Source organism: Schistocerca serialis, chromosome 4, assembly GCF_023864345.2.
Source record: "Schistocerca serialis cubense isolate TAMUIC-IGC-003099 chromosome 4, iqSchSeri2.2, whole genome shotgun sequence".
NCBI lineage: Eukaryota > Metazoa > Arthropoda > Insecta > Orthoptera > Acrididae > Schistocerca > Schistocerca serialis.
Genome location: NC_064641.1, coordinates 275,638,192 through 275,656,532, shown reverse-complemented (window position 1 = coordinate 275,656,532; position 18,341 = coordinate 275,638,192). Strand labels below are relative to the sequence as shown.

General features: G+C 43.0%; 1 protein-coding gene across 1 annotated transcript in view; it reads left to right on the top strand.

Moving 5' to 3' along the window:
• LOC126473841 (ATP-dependent translocase ABCB1-like) overlaps positions 1-18,341 on the top strand; it is a 94,312-nt gene that overhangs the window by 49,012 nt on the left and 26,959 nt on the right. The window contains exon 13 of the mRNA XM_050101169.1: positions 6,062-6,265. Within this exon, the coding sequence (XP_049957126.1) occupies positions 6,062-6,265 (204 nt within the window). The remainder of the gene's footprint in view (positions 1-6,061; positions 6,266-18,341) is intronic.

Below are 18,341 nucleotides of genomic sequence, written 5' to 3'. Positions count from 1 at the left end.
CATACTTGTTTGCGTGAGGAGCGTGGAGGAAACAGCTTGCTCTGTACAAGGGTGCAGGTAGAAGTATTTTCACTTCTGGATCAGTGCTGACAACACACGCACGTCAATTACTGTATGCTGCCTGTCTCTGTGCTACACAATGATAGATCGCAAAAGTTGGTAGCAGGCGAGAATGGCACGAAAATTACCGAGTACTAGCGAAATATGACGATTTGAACAACGACAACAAGGGCTATTACTTGGTGAACGATTCTAGTTATCCATTGTCGATTCACGCGTAAAGTTTTATTCTAGTTGTTTCTTAATTTCGTGCAAGTGTTTCCTATTCTCGTTACTCAGTTTATTCCCAAAATATCTGACATTAAGAAGAGAAATGCAGATGCTGAATGTCGCCAACTCCAGGACGAATGCAGAACACTGCTACTGTTGAAACTGGAGGTAATTTATAATGAGTTAGCTGCTACCAGTTACTTTTATAGGCGTTTAATTTTCCATGCTCACATTTCAGGATGCCTGTCACCACATCTTCATATGTTTACATTTATGAGTCAGTCGTGAATATTGTTTTTCTTTCCTGACAGTGTTGCAGAATTTTACAACGAAATTTTTTTAAGACAGCCATTGTGAAACGCCGTGAGTAAGAAAACAACGTTGGCTATGCGTAAATAAATTTAAACATCTGTAGGTGGGTTGAACGTAAAGTGAATGGTATCTCAAAAACGCGTGTCTTGAGGCTTAATTTGTTTACGTGGCGTGTCGAGAAACAGGTGCCATTGATATCTGTGCGTTACCCCATAAATATTGTCACGAACGCTTTAGTTTTCACTTTATGCGCCAAGACCACTGTTGTCGCGTCACGTGACGACGCAGTCCACGATCTTAATTAGGTATGTGAATCAGGCCCGCGGGTCAACAAAGGTTGCTCAAGCCTGGTATACACCGTTACAAAATTAATAAGTTCTTACAACAATGGGTAAATTCGTATATAAGCGCTAGTCATAAAGTTTTAATCATCACCTCGAAATCATCAGGGTACTGCTATGAAACGTGATGGTGTTCATTTTCTCTACAAACTGCCTCTTCAATGCGACAAATTTTTCTCCAGCAATGGATGACTGAGACTCCGGCTGTCGAAACCTGCATTTTGGCTCTTCAAGAAAGTACAACCTCCAAAATCAATTTGTCGTCATTATGGAGAGGCCTGTCACGTAACGATTTCTTCATCTGTGGAAACAAGAAGTCTGTGACTGCCATGCCAGGAGAATACGTGGGAGCGAGACAAAATTTTGTAGCACGGAGAAGGAGCACGTGTTGCTGTCGGGTGTAGCAGGGGTGATGCGTTGTCTTGGCGCATAAGGGTCCCTTCGAAAGCGTGCTTTATAGGCTTCAGTAATCTTTTTCCGGAGATTCTGGTAGCATGCTCCTCTGACGGTTGGTTCCTTAAGAGCACAATCTACCAGCACTACACCTTGGCAGTCCACCTTTTGCATGGTGATGGTTGGGTCTTGACCCTTTTCGGTGGTGGTGGAGTCACGTGTTTCGACTGCTTATTTTGTTCCTTTGTTTTGACATCGTAGTGTCACATCCGGCACTCGTCCATGGGGAATAGGCGCCTAAGGAAGTCACCTGCAGTAACCTGCGGTAGTTGCGTCATATCCGCCGCTGCCTCGATTCAGCGGACGATTTTAGTCAGTGTGAGCAGTTGTGACTTTTGTTAACTTCAAAATGTCGTGCAAGATGTTGAAAACTGATCCAAGACCGATTTTCACCTTTTCCGCTATCGCCTCGATTGAGACAAGAGGTTCTTCGGGCGCCAGGACCTCCGCTTCCCTTGCTATTCCCTATTCTTCACTTCATTCTTCGTCATTCGGGCTTGTTGGAACACAATGGAAGTGCCTGCCGCACCTAGAAACTGTCATACAACGGAGCATTGTTATTGTATATTTCCATCAACTTGGCGTAGGTTGTTGGAGCGTTTTAAACAAAATCAGAAAACGAATTACCGTGCCATATTCCACTCTATGAATAGGCTGCGCCATTTTTTTTGTCTCCCCTAGTGGCGTGCTACGGTACTGTGGTGCGGTGATATGACTGTGAACCAGGACTGTAACTGCAAACAAACTAATAGCGAATATGTAACTTTATTTTTTCCACGTAATAACTAAAGCTTTACCCCTTATAAAATGGTTTTGGCAATTCGTAGAGAAATTAAAAAATTAATGATTTGGCGAAACAGTATTCGATATCTGAGGTACAGATGCCGAGCGCAGGTTTACTATCGAATGTGAAGTTAGCTGGCCCAGTGTTCAAAAGGGAATGCAGGGAACTGTTACACTGCATGGCAAAAAGTCAGGAATATGGTTGTCGCATTTGAAAACGTGTCGTGTGTCACGTCTGAATGTTGCAGTTACTGTAGAGGCGGCGTGCGGTAGACATGGTATCTGAGTAGCCTGCTACAGAGATGTTTGTCGTGATCACAGCAGCACGTCGCGAGTTAAACGACGGCGCTGATGACCTCGACGTTGAGCGCCCATAAGCCCCAACACACACACACGAGTTAAACGACTTTGAACCCGTGGTGGCAATCGGAGCAGGACCTATAGGTCATGGCATATAGTAGATTACATAAGAGTTAAGATTTCCGAGGTACACTGTGTCTAGGGTGGATTTTCAGTATCACGGATACCCTGTTTCCACACGCGTATACCGCTGCCCAGGCTGGCCGCTGTTGTTACACGAACAGACGTGACGTGGTCCCTGTAGTGGGGTATGTGGCGAATGAGGGTCTGTTGTGATGCAGATGGTCGCAGTGTTCAATTTGGGGCGTCTGGAACCAAGACTGTATGGTGCCAAAAGCACAGCATAGGCCCCAGCAGCCGATGATCGACATCACATCCGGCGCCTCCCCGTGGCTTATGGCCACTCCATTTCTATCTGCTAGAACACGCAGACAAGACGTCACTGCGAGAGTCGTCGTGAGAGTATCCGAGGAATGTGTACCTGTAATTTGGAGGCATTGCTGGTATATGTGTGAAGGATTATGGAAGGTGGAGAGAAACGATGGAATCACCCACAAAGAGCTTTTGGGGCATGCAGGACAGTGGGTTATAACACTACTGTCCGCTACGGCTATACTATAACCTCAAAGCTGGAGGCAGTTTGTATAATGAAATTATTTTTATTCAAGCAGTTATAGTATAAAGAAGCAGAGCAGTGTTACCCTCTGAGAGGAATTTTGTTATGTTGACCGTGTTGTACCTACCGGAGGTGGCTTATCGGAAGTGAAAGTCAAAATTACGTAAATATTTAAACAGTAAGAAACAACGTTTTACCTATCTACACTGTTCAAAGAATAAAGAAAACTGTCGCCAGCCTAATTAGGCAAGAGAATGAGTAACATTCTTGTTCCTGAAAATGAAAATAAGTAACTTCAATGGGCAAACACAGCCTATACTTTTGTCACTCGAGAGTGCAATGAAGTCTGACACCTGCATATGTTCACGGTAAGGTTAGATCTGACAGAGCAGAACAAACTATTTGCATAAATATATCAGATAACCACGCACACTATTACTTTCAGGGCTTATTCGAACTGAATAGTCTTTATAACATTACTATTAATATTCACTGTAGAATCATAAATTGGACATAGGTTCAGTATTACTTTTCAAACATTTTCCTATCTGACAAAAAATTGTAAATGTAGTTCACCGCAAAATTATGAACTGGTCATAGGTTAGGTCTCTCTCAGCTAAATACTTTTCTATGTAGAACGAAAGTTACATGTATTTCACTAACAAACAATTTCTCACTGAATTTTGAATAAAAAAAGTTACTGTTTTCATAGATAGTAGTCTTTCTATTAATTGTTATTTATCATGAGCATAAAGGATAAACTGTGGATCCTATTACACTATTAATATGCATTTTCAATGCACAAGAGAAAACCAATATTGTACAGAATTTGGCTTGAATAGCAAGAGCAATTAAAACTTTATATAATTAAGTAACTTTGTGCATTTGAACCACTTTCAATGGTGGGGAACCCTTAATACTGACCACTGTAGCAGAGCAAACTAAACACACTTCGAGTACACTAGAGAAACAAGTGCTTATCAAGCATGAACATATAACTCTCAACAGTTACAGTTCTGAACTTTTACTGCAGTGAAACACAAATTTGAGATTTTTGTGAGATCCTTTCAACAAACAATATTAATTTTAGCACACTCTAATACGATATTAATTTTAATATGCTTTCAGTGAAGGACACTCGGTAAACACTTTAGCGTGGGAGGGACCCTAAGTGGATATGTGATTGAGGATAAATCACGGTAGGTACAAAATTTCAGTCAAATTTTACCATATATTTGGGTACACTATAACATTCTATGAGCTGACCCTTCACTGTACATTACTATGGTGTTCCATTACAGTGATTGCGCAATGTGGTGGCGATTGCATGTTGGTTGGTGGTTTTGCAGGTAGAGTTGCTGGACTCCGTCATTTCTTGGTGGCGATGATAGATACCAATTCCAGAATAGTTCCAGCTCTTTATCCATCCATCCGAGGCATTGGAAAGCGTCAGGAATAGCCTCTCCCGGAACCAACACAATACACAACTTTTACATGAGCAGCTGATAGTTTGGTAGCTCGTCCCCGACTGACTCTTTGTTCCACCTTTTCTACCTAGGCCAACCACAATTTGCGCGCGCTACACAGTTCCGTTCCTGAGGGGAACCACAACACCTTTTACATACAAAATAACTAAGAACCCTGAGTGAAGGTCAGCAGTTTACATAACAGCAACCAAACATATTAAATAAATCAGAACAGTTGCACATATTGGTAGTTCTACACAAAATTATTTAAATAAAATTATTTAATTTTAAAGATAACCAAAGAGATTATATGACAAAGACAAAACATATAAATTGCTCATATTGTACATAGTACAGAGATTACACTTCCTATACTCTAAAAGACATCAAAGATTTTACAAAGAAAGGAGTATACAATTTTGTGTTATCGATTCAGTCAAACACATTTTAAGAAGCTCAACGATGTAACATTAAATAAAACAAAAGGCAAAATACCGGGTGATAAAAAATTCAGTATAAATTTGAAAACTGAATAAATCACGGAATAACGTAGATAGAGAAGTACAAATTGACACACGTGCTTGAAATGACATGGGGTTTTATTAGAACCAAAAAAATACAAACGTTCAAAAAATGTCCGACAGATGGCGCTTCATCTGATGAGAATAGCAATAATTAGCATAACAAAGTAAGACAAAGGAAAGATTATGTTCTTTACAGGAAATGCTCAATATGCCCACCATCATTCCTCAACAATAGCTGTAGTCGAGGAATAATGTTGTGAACAGCACTGTAAAGCATGTACGGGGTTATGGTGAGGCAATGGCGTCGGATGTTGTCTTTCAGCATCCCTAGAGATGTGGGTGGATCACGATACACTTGCGACTTCAGGTAATCCCAAAGCCGATAATCGCACGGACTGAGGTCTGGGGGACCTGGGAGGCCAAGCATGACGAAAGTGGCGGCTGAGCACACGAATATCACCAAACGACGCGCGCAAGAGATCTTTCACGCGTCTAGTAATACTTTGTTTTTTTTTGTTCTAATAAAACCCCATGTCATTCCAAGCATCTGTGTCAATTTTTACCTCTCCATCTACATTATTCCGTGGTTTATTAAGTTTTCAAAATTATACTGACTTTTTAATCACCGGGTAAATCAGTAGAGCATTAGAGCTGTGGTGTTACAGGGTGAGTAGCGAGGATACTTTGGTGAGGTGGTAAACGACTCGTGCTTCACAGGTTAGCAGATATTGAATGGAAGGTGGAGCTCAATACTTGCAGGAGGAATTTGTAGAATTTTGATGTTACAGAAGTTCAGGGGATGTTAGGTACTGCAATTATGGATACGTTTAGGATTCCACAGCTACGGTTGGCGACGGAGGGATGCATTTCATTATTACCAGTTACGTGTGTGATACGTGGAGGCCGACACTAGAGCCGCTATGGCTTGATCCGCAGGCGACGGGCCAGCGCATCGGCACGGTGACGCAGTCGCTGGGCACTCTGGTGCTGGCGCTGGTGTTCGCCATGTACTACGAGTGGCGCGTCGGCCTGCTCGTGCTGGCCTTCGTGCCGCCGCTGTTCGCCGCCTTCTACGTGCAGGGCCTGCTGGTGCGCGGCGAGATCCTGAGCACGTCCAGCTCTCTGGAGAAGGCCACCAAGGTAAGGAACAGGAGCTGAAACTTAAGTACGAGATGCGGTTAGCACACTGGTCTCGCATTCGGGAGGACGATGGTCGGCCATCCCTCTCGGCCATCAAGATTTACGTTTCGCGTGATTTCTATACATCGCTACAGGAAAATGTCGGAATGGTTTCCCATTCTTCCCTACCCCAGCGTCGTGCTCCATTTCTAAAAGTTCTCGTTATCGATGGAACGTTAAATTACACTACTGGCCATTAAAATTGCTACACCAAGAAGAAATGCAGATGATAAACGGGTATTCATTGGACAAATATATTATACTATAACTGACATGTGATTACATTTTCACGCGATTTGGGTGCATAGATCCTAAGAAATCAGTACCCAGAACAACCACCTTGATACGCCTGGGCATTCAGTCAAACAGAGCTTGGATTGCGTGTAGAGGTGCAGCTGCCCATGCAGCCTGAACACGATACCACACTTCATCAACAGTAGTGACTGGCGTATTGTGACGAGCTAGTTGCTCGGCCAGCATCGACCAGACGTTTTCAATTGGTGAAAGATCTGGAGAATGTGCTGGCCACGGCAGCAGTCGAACATTTTCGGTATCCAGAACGGCCCGTACAGGACCTGCAACATGCCGTCGTGCATTATCATCTAGGGTTTCGCAGGAATCGAATGAATGGTAGAGCCACGGGTCGTAACACATCTGAAATGTAACGTCCACTGTTCAAAGTGCCGTCAATGCGAACAAGTGGTGACCGAGACGTGTAACCAATGGCACCCCATACCATCACGACGGGTGATACGCCAGTATGGCGATGACGAATACACGCTTCCAACGTGCGTTCACCGCGATGTCCCCAAACACGGATGCGACCATCATGATGCTGTAAACAGAACCTGGATTCATCCGAAAAAATACCGTTTTGCCATTCGTGCACCGAGGTTCGTCGTTGAGTACACCATCGCAGGCACTCCTGTCTGCGATGCAGCGTGAAGGGTAACCGCAGCCACGTCTCCGAGCTGACAGTCCATGCTGCTGCAAACGTCGTCGAACTGTTCGTGCAGATGGTTGTTGTCTTGCAAACGTCCCCATCTCTTGACTTAGGGATCGAGACGTGGCTGCACGATCCGTTACAGTCATGCGGATAAGATGCCTGTCATCTCGACTGCTAGTGATACGAGGCCGTTGGGATCCAGCACGGCTTTCCGTATTACCCTCCTGAACCCACGGATTCCATATTCTGCTAACAGTCATTGGATCTCGACCAACGCGAGCAGCAATGTCGCGATACGGTAAACCGCAATCGCGATAGGCTACAATCCGACCTTTATCAAAGTCGGAAACGTGATAGTAAAAAAAAAAAAAAGGTTCAAATGGTTCTGAGCACTATGGGACTTAACATCTATGGTCATCAGTCCCCTAGAACTTAGAACTACTTTAAACCTAACTAACCTAAGTACAGCACACAACACCCAGCCATCACGAGGCAGGGAAAATCCCTGATCCCGCCGGGAATCGAACCCGGGAACCCGGGCGTGGGAAGCGAGAACGCTACCGCACGATCACGAGATGCGGACAAACGTGATAGTACTCGTTTCTTCTCCTTACACGAGGCATCACAACAACGTTTCACCAGGCAACGCCAGTCATCTGCTGTTTGTGTACGAGAACTCGGTTGGAAATTTTCCTCATGTCAGCACGTTGTAGGTGTCGCCACCGGTGCCAACCTTGTGTGAATGCTCTGAGAAGCTAATCATTTGCATATCACAGCATCTTCTTCCTGTCGGTTAAATGTCGCGTCTGTAACACGTCATCTTCGTGGTGTAGCAATTTTAATGGCCAGTACTGTATAAATCTTTCTTCCTTCCCCTGTTGCAGAGCTAAAATAGACCAGAATCAGATTTTTCTGTGGACCTATACAAAGTACATTAAGACTTAACGTACGAAAAGAAACATTTCTTTCACTTAACAAAGGAAGCTGAGGCGACTGAAGTCATGGGATGCCTCCTAATATCGTTTCGGACTTCCTTTTGCCCAGTGTAGTGCAACAACTGGACGTGGAATGGACCCAACAAGCACTGTAAGTCTCCTGCAGAAATACTGAGCCATGTTGCCTCTACAGCTACCAATAACTGGGAAAGTGTTGCCTATGCAAGCTTTTGTGCACGAACTGATTTCTCGATTATGCCCCATAAATGTTCTATAGGGTTCATGTTGGGCAATCTGTGTGGCCAGATGATTTGCTCGAATGGTCCATAATGCTCTTCTAACCAATCACTAACAACTCTGGCCCGGTGACATGATGCATTATCGCCCGTAAAAATTCCATTATTGCTTGGGAACATGAATGGTTGCAAATGGTCTCCAAGTAGGCGAACATAGCCATTTCAAGTATATGATAGCTTTGGTTGGACCAGGGGACCCAGTCTATTTCATATAAACACAGCCCGCACCATTACGGAGCCACCACCAGCTTCCACATTGCCTTGTTGATAACGTTGGGCCGGCCGGGGTGACCGAGCGGTTCTAGCCGCTACAGACTGGAACCGCGCGACCGCTACGGTCGCAGGTTCGAATCCTGCCTCGGTCATGGATGTGTGTGATGTCCTTAGGTTAGTTAGGTTTAAGTAGTTCTAAGTACTAGGGGACTGATGAACCACAGATGTTAACACTCTAAGCGCCAAGCCCGTAAAATTTACGGGCCTGGGATCGCGCGAAAATCACCAAGCCCGTAAAATTTACGGGCCGCTACATTTAATTTCATTCAAAACACTGCAACGTTATTTCTACGGGTTTGGCCAGCGCTATACGTTTTTCAGATGTTTATTAACAAAATGCGTCCATAGATGTCACGGCAGCGCTGTAATTCATGTTAAAACTTATCTTTGCGTTCTCAGTCTGTATATCATTCAGTTGTTTGTCATCATGTTTCGGCGCGGTTTATCAGACGCAGAAATTGCGTATTTGATCAATCATAGCGACACTCTGGATAATGTAGAGAGTGATTCAGACGATTCTGAATGCAATGGTGTGTTTGAAGGTACGTATTTCCGAATTTTCCACGTAATTGTGCAGTACGCACATATCTGTTGAACATGTGTAAACGATGTATGTAGTTACACATAATGTGATATTCTTTTTAGAAGACGAGATTGATGACAGTTTGTCTTCAGATGAAGACGAGAATGATGTTGAAGGTGTTGCTTCAAATCCAGCAGCTGTGCCGTATCCGAAAGACAGTGAGTGGACTGCAGTTGACACCTACCGACCTCTGCCTGTCAACACGACACCCAGGCAGATACTAGTGGATATTGATGAGTCGAGTTCTGTACTGGATTGCAGTAAAGTGTTCCTTACTGACAGTGACGTAAATGAACTCAAGAGACAGACAAATTTGTATGCATCACAGACAATACAGAAGAAAAGAAGAGGAAATAATCTGAAGCCCCATTCAGTTTTGAGTTCGTGGAAGCCAGTGACTATAAGTGAGATGAGGCGTTTCTTGGGTATTATTTTCCACATGTGTGTTTCGAAAAAGCCAAAAATTGCGGACCATTGGAGCACTAATCCTGTTCTTAGTTGTAACTTTTGTCCCCATGTCATGAGCCGTTTGCGTTTCACTCAGATACTGTCATGCTTGCATCTTGTTGACAATTCAAATCAGAAAAAACCAGGCGAAGATGGATTTCATCCACTTTACAAAGTTTTGCCATATTATAATAATTTGAAGGAGCGATGTATCCAGGCATATCGTCCCTCAGAAAAAGTGACAATTGATGAAGGAATTTGCCCATTTCGAGGTCGTGTGAGTTTCCGTGTTTACATGCAAAATAAGCCTCATAAGTATGGACTGAAAGTATATGCTGTTGCTGAAGCCAGTAGTGGCTATGTTGTAAATTTTGAAGTTTATGCTGGTAAGCATATTGTTGACAATTCTTCGTCTGCGGTTATTTTGCGATTGTTGTCTGACAGCAGCTTGCTGAACAAAGGCCACACTGTGTATTTAGATCGATTTTATTCCAGTCCAGAGCTATTTCAGCAACTGGCAGAGAAAGGCACTGGAGCTGTTGGTACTGTGAACAAATCCAGGAAAGGATTGCCTAAAGATTTAGTATCTGCTAAGCTGAAAAAGGGCGAAATGTCTTTTCGGCGTAAAGATAATGTATTGGCAATGAAGTGGAAAGATAAGAGAGATGTGTATACATTGTCTACAAGGCATCAAGCAACATTTGGTACGCATACTAAGAGAAATGGGTCTGTAGTATTGAAACCACTTCAGGTACTTGATTACAACCTCAATAAAATTGGAGTGGATATTGGAGACCAACGCCTGCAGTACAATCCGTTCCAGCACAGAACTGTGAAATGGTGGCGAAAATTATATTTCCATTTGCTGCTTATGGGAGTATCAAATGCATTTTGGCTGTACAATGCAGTGCACAGGAAGAAAATTACAATAACAGACTTTATAACAGTGCTTGCAGTTCAGCTTGTTGAAGACGACACACTTGAATTCATTCCAAGAAATGAAGGAACTGTAGGTCGGCTAACAAAGAGACATTTTTTGCAGCACATACCTGCAACTACTAAGAAGTATGCTGCTCGTGTGTGTCACGTGTGCAGTTCCAGGAGCAAGAAACAGAGTGGCAAGGCTTCTCGCAAAGAGACACGATACGAATGTGAACAGTGTGGCGTTGCACTCTGCCTGGAACCTTGCTTTAAAATTTTCCACACTAAAAAACAATATGATTCTGTGTGAAATTTATATGTAATACTGTATACTATCAGAAACATGTAATGTAGTGCCACAATTTTGGTTAAAAATAAATCACAATTGTATTCCCTTATTCGTATGACTTTTTCTAAATTCTTAAAACATCTAAGTGATTTCTATAACTGTACCTTAAAGCTGTGCATTGTAAAGTAGTTTCTTTCACTCAGAATTAAAGTAGAAATGTGCAGCTTCAAGATGGTACCAAATTTGCCACAATCCAAACAGTAGATTTGATGCAGTAATTTTTTTAATATTGGTAAAATTGCCCGGTTTCTAGGGACGGGTGCATAAAATAGGCCTGGTACAGAGAGTGTTAAATCCCATAGCGCTCAGAGCCATTTTTGATAACGTGGGTCAATGGCTTCGTGGGTCTGCACCACACTCGAACCTTGCCATCAGTTATTTCCAACTGGAATCGGGACTCACCTACCCACGCCGCGGTTTTCCAGTAGTCTAGGGCCCAACCGATATCGTCACGAGAGAGAGTGCAGGCGATGTCGTGCTATTACCAATGGCACTCGCGTCGGCCGTCTACTGCCATAATCCACTAATGCCGAATTTCAACACGCTGTACAAACGGATACGTTCATCGTACGTCCAACATTAATTTCTGTTGTTATTTCAATCAGTGTAGCTTGTCTGTTAGCACTGACAACTCTACGCAAACGCCGCTGCCCTCGTTTGTTAAGTGAAGGTCGTCAGCCACTACTTTGTCCTTGGCCTGAAATCTGGTAATCTCGGCACACTCTGGACACTGCGGATCTCGGAATATTGACTTCTCTAACGATTTTAGAAACAGAATGTTCAATTCGTCTAGCCCCAACTATCATTCCGTGTAAAAATTTTCGTTTGCGACCATAATCGCGTCGGAACGCTTTTCGCATTAATCACCCGAGTACAAGTGACACCTCCGCCAATGCACTGCCCTTTTATACCTTGTGTACGCGATACCAACGCCATCTGTTTATGTGGGTATCGATAACCCATTATTTTTGTCACCTCAGTGTTATAGCCTTCCTTTTTTTATGTATAATTGTGAAGATCAGGCACTACAAATCGAATCACCAGAGCTGAAGATCTTCTTCTTTGTAGTGGGATATTAATTACTGGATCGTAAACGAAAACCGATGTAAGACAAGAACTAAATGTAGATCCCATTACAACTATGCTTGAAAAATACAGTCGTTAGTGGGCATGTCATAGCCAACATTTTCTAATAATAGGATAACTAAAGCTGCAATACTGTAAAATCAAACGGGAATCAGAAACGTTGGACGCCCCTTAAGCAGTTGACGTGAACCGACCAAAAGACCTAATCCTTCAAGACGATGGTGATGACGCTATGAAAGATAAACAGTGTTGTCACTTTTTTAGGACTGGACAAATTTTCTACCAAGTTCACTCAGTTCTCAGATGGACGTCCTATTACCTGAGAAGAAATTACAAAAGCCAGGGTTCGTTCATCAATCCTCTGCTGTTACCTCGCCATTCGTAAGTGCCACGATTTACACAGGCCATGCATACTGCCTTACGGAAATTCATTGGCCGTATTGCAAATTCTTTACTGTATATATTAGCCTCTTGCCCACAAAAGTGGCAACATTAACTTTTTCGACATGTTACTAAGTAATCATTAGATGACCTGAATAAGTACATAGTAATTCGTCAACCTAAAGAGTTTCACAGAGGTGCTCATCATTCAGTTTGAATCAAGATCCAGAGTGAAACTTTGTTGCAATTTAAAACTGCGTACCGGACCGGGACTCGAACCTGGGGCTTTCGCTTTCCGTGGGCGATTGCCTACCGGTGGAGCTACCGAAGCACGAATCAGGCTCCGCCCTCACAGCTTTATTTCCACCAGTACCCCTTCTTCTATTCTCCAGAAGTTCTCTTGCGTACCTTGAGGATCAGTCACTCCTGGAAGAGAGGATGCCATAGCCTAGGACATTGTTTCCAGTGAGTAGAGAACTTGACCACTAAAGCCACAAAGGACCCAGGTTCGATTACCGGTCCTGCCCATAGTTTTACTCTGTCAGCAAGTTTTTCTCTCGCCACAGAGTGAAATTTCATTATGGAAGAGCCAGAATAATACAAATATTTGAATAAAATCATTGTGAGTGTTAGGCCGCGTCTTTAGAAAGTACTAATGTTATATAACCGACGTTTCGACCATCTGTGCAACTGTGCTCTTCGGTCGTGCGGACCAGGATCACTGCAAATGCGGTCGAAACGTCGGCTGTATAGTTGTTTAGTGGTTCATAATGATGCATCCCAACACAAAAAAGGAATTTACTGAAACTGACAATGGCAATCGAACTAATAACAGTACTATTGTTAAGCTTGTCGAGGAGATCCCCCTCTGTCGGCCATGGTGGCTGAGCGGTTCTAGGCGCTTCAGTGCAGAACCGCGAGACTGCTACGGTCGCAGGTTCGAGTCCTGCCTCGGGCATGGATGTGTGTGATGTCCTTAGGTTCGTTAGGTTTAAGTAGTTCTAAGTTCAAGTTGAACGATGACCTTGGATGTTAAGTCCAATAGTGCTCTGAGCCATTTGAACCAATTTAGATCCCCCTCTGTCTCCTGTCGCCACCGTCCCTCCGGAGATTGATAGTGAACTCTAGAGCACTTGTTAATACGGTAGTCCTTTGTCCTAGAGAGCATGGTGTCATCCACTCAGGTTTAGGTCTGGGACCGAGCCTACCATTTTGATATATTGCATCGTATTGTTACAAATCTCACTATAATATTATGTTTTTACTTTTTAATTTTACTCCTTTTCATATTAATTATCCTCCCCTCCTCCCCCCCCTCCCAGGCTTCCCCCTCCCAGTAGATGCTGGCAGATGCACAGCTGTAACATGATAATATGAGAACATCATAATCGGTGCACACTTATATTTTCCATGTGCATAGGAGAGGACAAGGATACGTAATTACAAAAAATCCAGGCTCTTCTTATCAGATGCAGCGGTGTAACTAGGGCAACTGGTGTCCAAGGCAAACTTCCGACTTCGCGAAATCATATACCGAACAGAGCAGTACCGGCGATAACATAATCTAGCTCCTGCAAGGAGACATTATGCTTGTCGTCCCTGCGATTGTATGCCGCTTTCTTCCCTAAACAACAGCACATAATTCTCTACACTACAGGCGTCATTGCATTAAATAGACATATACGTGCTATCTGATCGACAGTATTCGCGCTCCTATTACTGGACATTAACAAGGGGTGTGCCGTCCGGAGTAGCCGAGCGGTTCTAGGCGATACAGTCTGGAACCGCGCGACCGCTACGATCGCAGGTTCGAATCCTGCCTCGGGCATGGATGTGTGTGATGTCCTTAGGTTAGTTAGGTTTAAGTAGTTCTAAGTTCTAGGGGACTGATGACCTCAGAAGTTAAGTCCCATAGTGCTCAGAGCCATTTGAACCATTTGAACAAGGGGTGTGTCGACCCTACGCATTTATCAAGCTTGAGCTCTGTCTGTTGGAGACACTTTCATTTAAGTGTCTGAATGTCTGTGCGGCAATGGCGACCCATTCTTCCTTAAGAGCCGGAGCCAGTGAAGGTAGTGATGATGGACGCTAGGGTGTGGAGCGAAGTCCATGTTTTAGCTCATATCAAAATTGTTGCACAGATTTTAGATCGAAAGTCTGGGCGGGCCACTGGATTCCAGTAGTGTTATTGTCCACAAACCATTGCCTCACAGATACCGCTTTATGACAGGGTGCATTCTTGAGCTGATAATAACCATCGTCTTCTAACTGTTACTCTACTGTACACAATACACAGTGCAGTAAAATGTGTCATATCCTTCCGGATTTAGCGTCTTCTTAAGCGCAATAAGGGAACCACACACAAATCACGAAAAACACCCTCATATCGTAACACCACTTCCTCCGAACTTCACCGTTGGCACTACAAACTGGTGGCATATAACGTTTTCCAAATATTCGCCAAGCCCAGTCTCTTCCGTCGGATTGACTTCAAATAAGTTGCCTCCAATCACCCACTGTCCAGTGACATCGCTGTTTACACCACCTGAAGCGTCGCTTAGCGTCGACTACAGAAAATTGTGGTTTATGAGAAGCCGCTCGACCATAGTTCCCCATTATTTTTAACTCCCTGGACACAATCATTGTGCTATCTGGACTGCTAGTAGCACGAGCGATTCCCTCCGTTGATTTCATGCAATTCTTACTACCACCGTCCAGAATTCTCGATGACCTTGTCCGTCGTAAACCTTCGCGTTCCTCTTCACGATCACGTCTCCAACAGTCGACCTGACCAGACTTAGAAGGGCTGATGGATTTGTTACTCAGGTTGTATCCAATGACTAGACCACGTTCGAATTCACTCAGCTCTTCTGACTGACACATTCTGCTATTACTGATTGTCTGCTGGCAACACAATTCTCGCCGCCTCTAGTTGCATATAAAGGTCAATATCGCATTATGTGGGGGTGTGAAGGAGAGAAGGAAAAATAGTATGTGAATGTGGACTGAGAGAAGGGAATGAAAGAGGAAGCAGCCTAGTAGAACTCTGCACAGAGCTCAATTTAATCGTCGCTAACACTTGATTTAAGAGTCATCAAGAAATGTTGTATACGTGGAAGAGACGTAGAAACAGTGGAAGGTTTCAGATTTATTGTATAATGGTAAGACAAAGATTTCGGAACCAGATTTTAAATTGTAAGACATTTCCAGGGACCGGTGTGGACTCTGACCACAATTGGTTATGAACTGTAGATTAAAATATAAGAAATTGTAAAAATGTGGGAAATTAAAGAGATGAAAGAAAGTAACTTTAAGAAATGAAATAGTGAAAGAAGCAAATAGATAAAAAATGCAAGGTCTAATAGAAATCCTTGGATAACACAGGATATATTAAATTTAAGTGATGAGAGGAGAAAATGTAAAAATGCTTCAAATGACGCCGGCGAGAGGAAATGCAAACGTCTAAGAAAATCAGAATGACAGGAAGCACAAAATGGCTGAGCAGGAACGGCTGGAGGACAGATGAAGACCGTGGAAGTAGACGACACCCCGTCAGAATTACTAATAGCCCTGGGAGAGCTAGCCATGGCAGAACTCTTCCATCTGATGTGCAAGGTGTGTGAGACAGGCGTAATGCCCTCAGACTTCAAGCAGAGTGTAAAAATTCCAATTCCGAAGAAAGAGTTGCTTAAAGGTCTGAAAATTATCAAACTATCTGTTTAATAAGTCATGACCGCAAAATATTAACACGAGCTCGTCGCAGAAGAGTTGAAAAACTGGGAAAAGCCGACCTCGGGAAAGATCAGTTTGCATTTCGGAGAAACGTAGGAACACGGGAAGCGATATTGACCCTACGACTTATTTTAGAGGGTAGATTAAGGAAAGGTAAACCGTGCTTTTTTAGAATTTGTAGCCTTAGAGGAAGCTTTTGACAATGTTGACCAGAATTTTCTCTTTGAAATTCTGAATGTAGCGGCCGTAGAATACAGGGAGAGAAAGGCTATTTACAACTTGTACAGAAAGCTGACGACAGTTATAAGAGTCGAGGGTCATGAAAGGGAAGCAGTTGTTGAAAAGGGAGTGAGACACGATTGAAGCTTACGCTGTTATTCAGTTTGTACATTGAGCAAGCGGTGAAGGAAAGCAAAGAAAAATTTTGAGAAATTAAAGTTCTGAGAGAAGAAATTAAAAAACTTTGAGATTTACCGACGACATTGTAATCCTGTCAGAGACAGCAAAGGACTTGCAAGAGTAGTTGAACGGAATGGAAAGTGTCTTGAAAGATGAATGTAAGAGGAACATCAATAAAAGCAAGCCGGCCGGAGTGACCGAGCGGTTCTAGGCGCTTAAGTCTGGAACCGCGCGACTGCTACGGTCGCAAGTTCGAATCGGGCATGGATGTGTGTGATGTCCTTAGGTTAGTTAGGTTTAAGTAGTTCTAAGTTCTTGGGGACTGATGACCTCAGATGTTAAGTCCCATAGTGCTCAGAGCCACAACAACAAAAGCAAAACAAAGACAATGCAATGTACTCGAATTAAATCATGTCATGCTGAGGGAATTAGATTAGAAAACGAGACGCTTAACCCTTCCACATCCTCTAGCTAGCATTGTATATATTAACTTTTACCGTGTCTTGGCTGCAACAGAAGTATTTTTTGCCAATGGTAACTTGATTTACACATTTCTGAATGTTCAACCTTTTCTTCGTGCCCAAGGGCCACCATCTTTGGGCATGACTATGAAAATTTCAGCAAGTCACTGCAGCAGAACGTAGCAGCTCGTGACCGCCAGAATACACGGATGTAGATGGTTCGCTTCACTCCACTGTATAAGTCTGTATTGTTATTGTTATTTTGCAAGATAATTATTTACTACTATTTATTACAATAGAGAATATTTCGTAATTAATTATTTTATTCCATGAAATGAATCCAAATGTGTAAAGCATGTTGCGAAATATGGTACATATTTTTTTTATAAACCTTGCACCTAAAGTCATTAAAAAATCACCTAAGAGCATTGGCACATAAATTAAAATTTGCCTTCCTCCAGAAATATTTCAAGTACGAAAGGATTAAGGTAGTAGACGGGTTTTGCTATTTGGATAGCAAAATAATTACTGATGGCCGAAATGGAGAGGATATAAAATGTGGATTGGCAATCACAAGAAAAGCGTTTGTGAAGAACAGAAATTTGTTAACATCGAATATAGATTTAAGTGTTAAGAAGCCCTTTCTGAAGGTATCTGTCTGGACTGTAGCCATGTATGGAAGTGAAACATAGACGCTAAACCGTTTAGACAATAATAATAAAAGTTTTTGACATGTGACGTTACATAAAAATGATGATCAGATAGGTAGATCACGTACCTAATGAGGAAATATTGAATGGAATCTGGGAGAAAGGAAATTAGTGGAGCCAGGCAGAGTGGCCGAGCGGTTTAAGTTCTAGGGGACTGATGACCTCAGCCCATAGTGCTCAGAGCCATTTGGAAATTAGTTACACAACTTGACTAAGAAGGGGTCGCTTGATAAGACATATCCTGAGACATCAAAGGATCGCGGATTAAGTACAGGAGCAAAGTGTGGGGGATAAAAATTGTAGAGAGAGACCAAGAGATGAATACAGAAAGCAGATTCAGAAGGATATAGTTGCAACAGTAATTCGGTGCTGAAGATGCTTGCATAGGATAGAGTAGTTTGGGCAACTGCGTCAAACCAGTCTTCGGCCTCGAGGCCACAACAACAACATGGAGGTGTCCAGGTGCTTCTGATCACATAATGTACTGAGTGTTGAAAACTTACAGGTCGTGTTGGAAA